We start from the raw sequence: 3,339 nt of genomic DNA on the forward strand, positions 1-3,339 counted from the left end.
CGTCTCCGGGCGGCGAGACGCTGTTGTGGCTCGACCGCGCCGGGGACTCCGGCCACGGAGACCACAGGGCCTTCTCCCAGGTGAAATGGGGGTCCGGAGCCGCCCGCTGCTCCGCCGCGGCAGCACGGAGCTGCGCCTACCTTTCCTGCCAGGCGAGGCGCCTGGCCTGCTGGCGCCTCCAATCCTCCGCGCGGCGCCTGGTCTGCTGGCGCTGCTGCTCCTCCGCGCGGCGCCTGGCCTCTGGCGCTGCTGCTTCTCGCGGCGGAGCCTGGCCTCCTTGCGCCGCCGCGGCGCTTCCTCCTCCCGGCGGGCCTGGGCGAACAACTCCCAAGCCTCGGCGTCCTCGACCGCCTGCCGGGCCTCCTCCTCCATCGCGGAGGTGCGAATGGCCGCTTGGAGTTGCGGCCACTTCGCTTCCTCCTCCGCCGCCGAGATGATGAGGGCGGCGCGGAGGTCGGGGTCCTCTTCGGAGGTCTCCGGCTTGGGCAGCAGCAGCAGCGGCGCCGGTTGCGCCAATGCTGCGCCGCCGCTGGCGACCTCTCCGATGTGGAGGCCGCCGCGGTTTCCTTCGGTGGCCCACAGCGTCGGCGGAGGACGGCGGCCGCTGCTGGCCTCCCCGTCGTTGGCTCCGAGAGCGAACCGTCGCTTCGGGGCCATGGTGGCGGTTGCGCTCGGGGAGTATGCACTGGAGTGGGGAGTGGACTGGAGGGACAGATCCATCCAGTCCACATTTAATAAGCCTCCCCGGTCACCGACATGTGGGCCCAAGGGAGACAAGCAGGCCAGTAGGCGGACGCGATCGGACGGCGCGTGCCATCCGCGGCCACGCAATCCTGGCCCAGATTTGGGCCGGGTTTGCGTCGTTCCCAGGCCCGGCCCAAGGGGGGGGCGGGAGGGGCGGCCGCCCTGGGCCCAAGGAAATCAGGGGCCCTCCAGATGTAAGTTTACACTAGTACTACTACTAGGCCCATAGTTCTTAGGCTCCCAGGCCGGAGAAGAAAACTGAGCTGGGCCTTTTCTTTTCACGAAGGGCATCGATCGAGTGCAAAGCGTCCGGCCCTCACACGTATTGACGTATATACGTATACCTATTAGATTCGGTTCTGGCTGTTCGTGAACTTCGATCGCTCCCAATTCTCCAAGTCGCTTCGCTTGGCCGGCCGGCCGGCCGCTCGCTGATTTCTTCGGACCTTCACCGGACGAAATCGGCCACAGCAGTTGCAGCCAGGAGACGCCAAACCTGAGTAAATTACAACCGGTATAGTCATCTAATCTCTGAATTCTTGATGCTCTGCTACACGTAGTCTATATGGCCCTATGCCCTAATTTCAGTTACAATTTGTCTCTTCTATTTTCAGCCGCGTTATGTCTTATAGAAAGCCTTTGTTCGGTTCCGCCAAAAGGAGGCTGAGAGAGGAAAAAAATAAGTTTATTGAATCGCAGAGAAGATCTATTCATAAATTTTTGAAGAGCAACAAGAGATTGATGTTGATTCCATCGTCACTGACTTCGCGTCCAGGAATGTAACGAGAAAGTTTTACGGTAATTATACAGTATTATTGTTATATGAATCACATTGCTATTAGTACATTTTAAATCTTTCTTTATATTTTTTTATACATATTTTTTTGAAAAAAAATACTGGGGGCCCTAAAATCTAGTTTCGCCCCAGGCCCTTGAAAGCTCAGGACCGGGCCTGGTCGTTCCGAACGCCGCGGCCATCCGCATTTGTGGTGCGTCGCTGCGTTATTGTCCGACTGTATCCATCAGGACGCGCGGACGCGGGATGGGTCGCCGCGTTGGAGATGCGCCGAGGACCAGGTGCATTGCAAGATGACCCGTACGATTCAAGAAACGTACGGGACGACATCCTTTCGTAGACAGGGGACGCGCAGTCACAGAGCCAGGCAAATATCCTCCCTGAAAGTGAGAACGACAGGCAAACGTAATTGGAAATCACAAAACGCCGTCCTTCTCTTCAGAAAGTGTCAAGTTAACACTAAATCTCTAGCTAGATGATTTGCCAGTCAAGAAAAGATCAAATAATCGTCGGATTCGGCCACAAGCCATGGTGCGGCTGCACATGTGCACGCTGCCGGCCGGCTTAAGTCATTCGTGATGACCTTTGCTGAGTCCCCTCCCTCCTGGAACGGATTGATCACAAGTAGTAAAGCTATATAAGCAAACACACGCATACAGAATCATCACACAGCCAGTGATCAGAATTGCAAGACCACACAGTTTCCAGACTGAAAGAAGGAATTCACCTACATACAGCTTAAGTTCGTGAGATCTGCATGGGGTATCGTCCATCGTCAGATATAGATATGGCGCCAGCTCCAGCTATCGCGGTGGCGTTGCTCGCGCTCGCCTGCTGTTGGTTGGCAGTAACCGCCGCGGACACAGCACCGATCAAGTGGCAGAGGGCCAACGCGACGTTCTACGGCGGCGCTGACGCCTCGGGCACCATGGGTAAACCAACTAGCTCACTCTTCATATATACACAAATTCAATTCTACAGAGACATCCCGTTCTTGCGCTAAAAGCACACGCGAAACGCAGGCGGAGCGTGCGGGTACGACAACCTCTACACGGCGGGGTACGGAACGCGGACGGCGGCGCTGAGCACAGTGCTGTTCGACGACGGCGCCTCGTGCGGGCAGTGCTACAAGATCGCGTGCGACCGCAAGCGGGCGGACCCAGCCTTCTGCAAACCCGGAGTCACGGTGACGATCACAGCCACGAACCTATGCCCGCCTAACGACGCGCTTCCTAACGAGAACGGCGGATGGTGCAACCTGCCGAGGCCGCACTTTGACATGGCGCAGCCGGCCTGGGAGAAGATCGGCGTCTATAAGGGTGGCATCATCCCCGTCATGTACCAGAGGTAGCTACATATGAGTTCAGTTGTTCTTTTTTTTGTCACTTTCTCAGAGTGTTATAAAAATACGGAGTATGTATAATTGGGCAGGGTTCCATGCGTGAGGAAGGGCGGGGTGCGGTTCAGGATGGTTGGTCACGATTACTTCAACGTAGTCACTGTGATGAACGTCGCAGGCGCTGGTTCGATCAAGTCCATGGATATCAAAAGCTCCGATTCGAACGACTGGCTGTCGATGTCCCGTAATTGGGGGGCAAACTGGCAGTCTGGAAGCTACCTTACTGGAAAAATGCTCTCGTTCAGAATTACCATCACGGATGGACAGACGATCGAGTTCAACAATGTTGTGACGGCCGGTTGGAAGTTTGGGCAGACATTTGCGAGCAAATTGCAGTTCAAGTGATCGCTCTCAACAGACAAATTTAGGATGTAAATGGCTGAATATAATTTATTGCTCA

General features: G+C 56.2%; 1 protein-coding gene across 1 annotated transcript; it reads left to right on the top strand.

Annotated features, from left to right (window-relative positions):
• Positions 1-2,327: 2,327 nt before the first annotated feature.
• LOC124686998 (expansin-A24-like) lies at positions 2,328-3,284 on the top strand. Its single transcript, XM_047220854.1, has 3 exons — positions 2,328-2,472; positions 2,563-2,887; positions 2,972-3,284. The coding sequence occupies exons 1-3, from the start codon at positions 2,328-2,330 to the stop codon at positions 3,282-3,284; spliced, it is 783 nt and encodes a 260-aa protein (XP_047076810.1).
• Positions 3,285-3,339: the final 55 nt, after the last annotated feature.

Source organism: Lolium rigidum, chromosome 2, assembly GCF_022539505.1.
Source record: "Lolium rigidum isolate FL_2022 chromosome 2, APGP_CSIRO_Lrig_0.1, whole genome shotgun sequence".
NCBI classification, from domain to species: Eukaryota; Viridiplantae; Streptophyta; class Magnoliopsida; order Poales; family Poaceae; genus Lolium; species Lolium rigidum.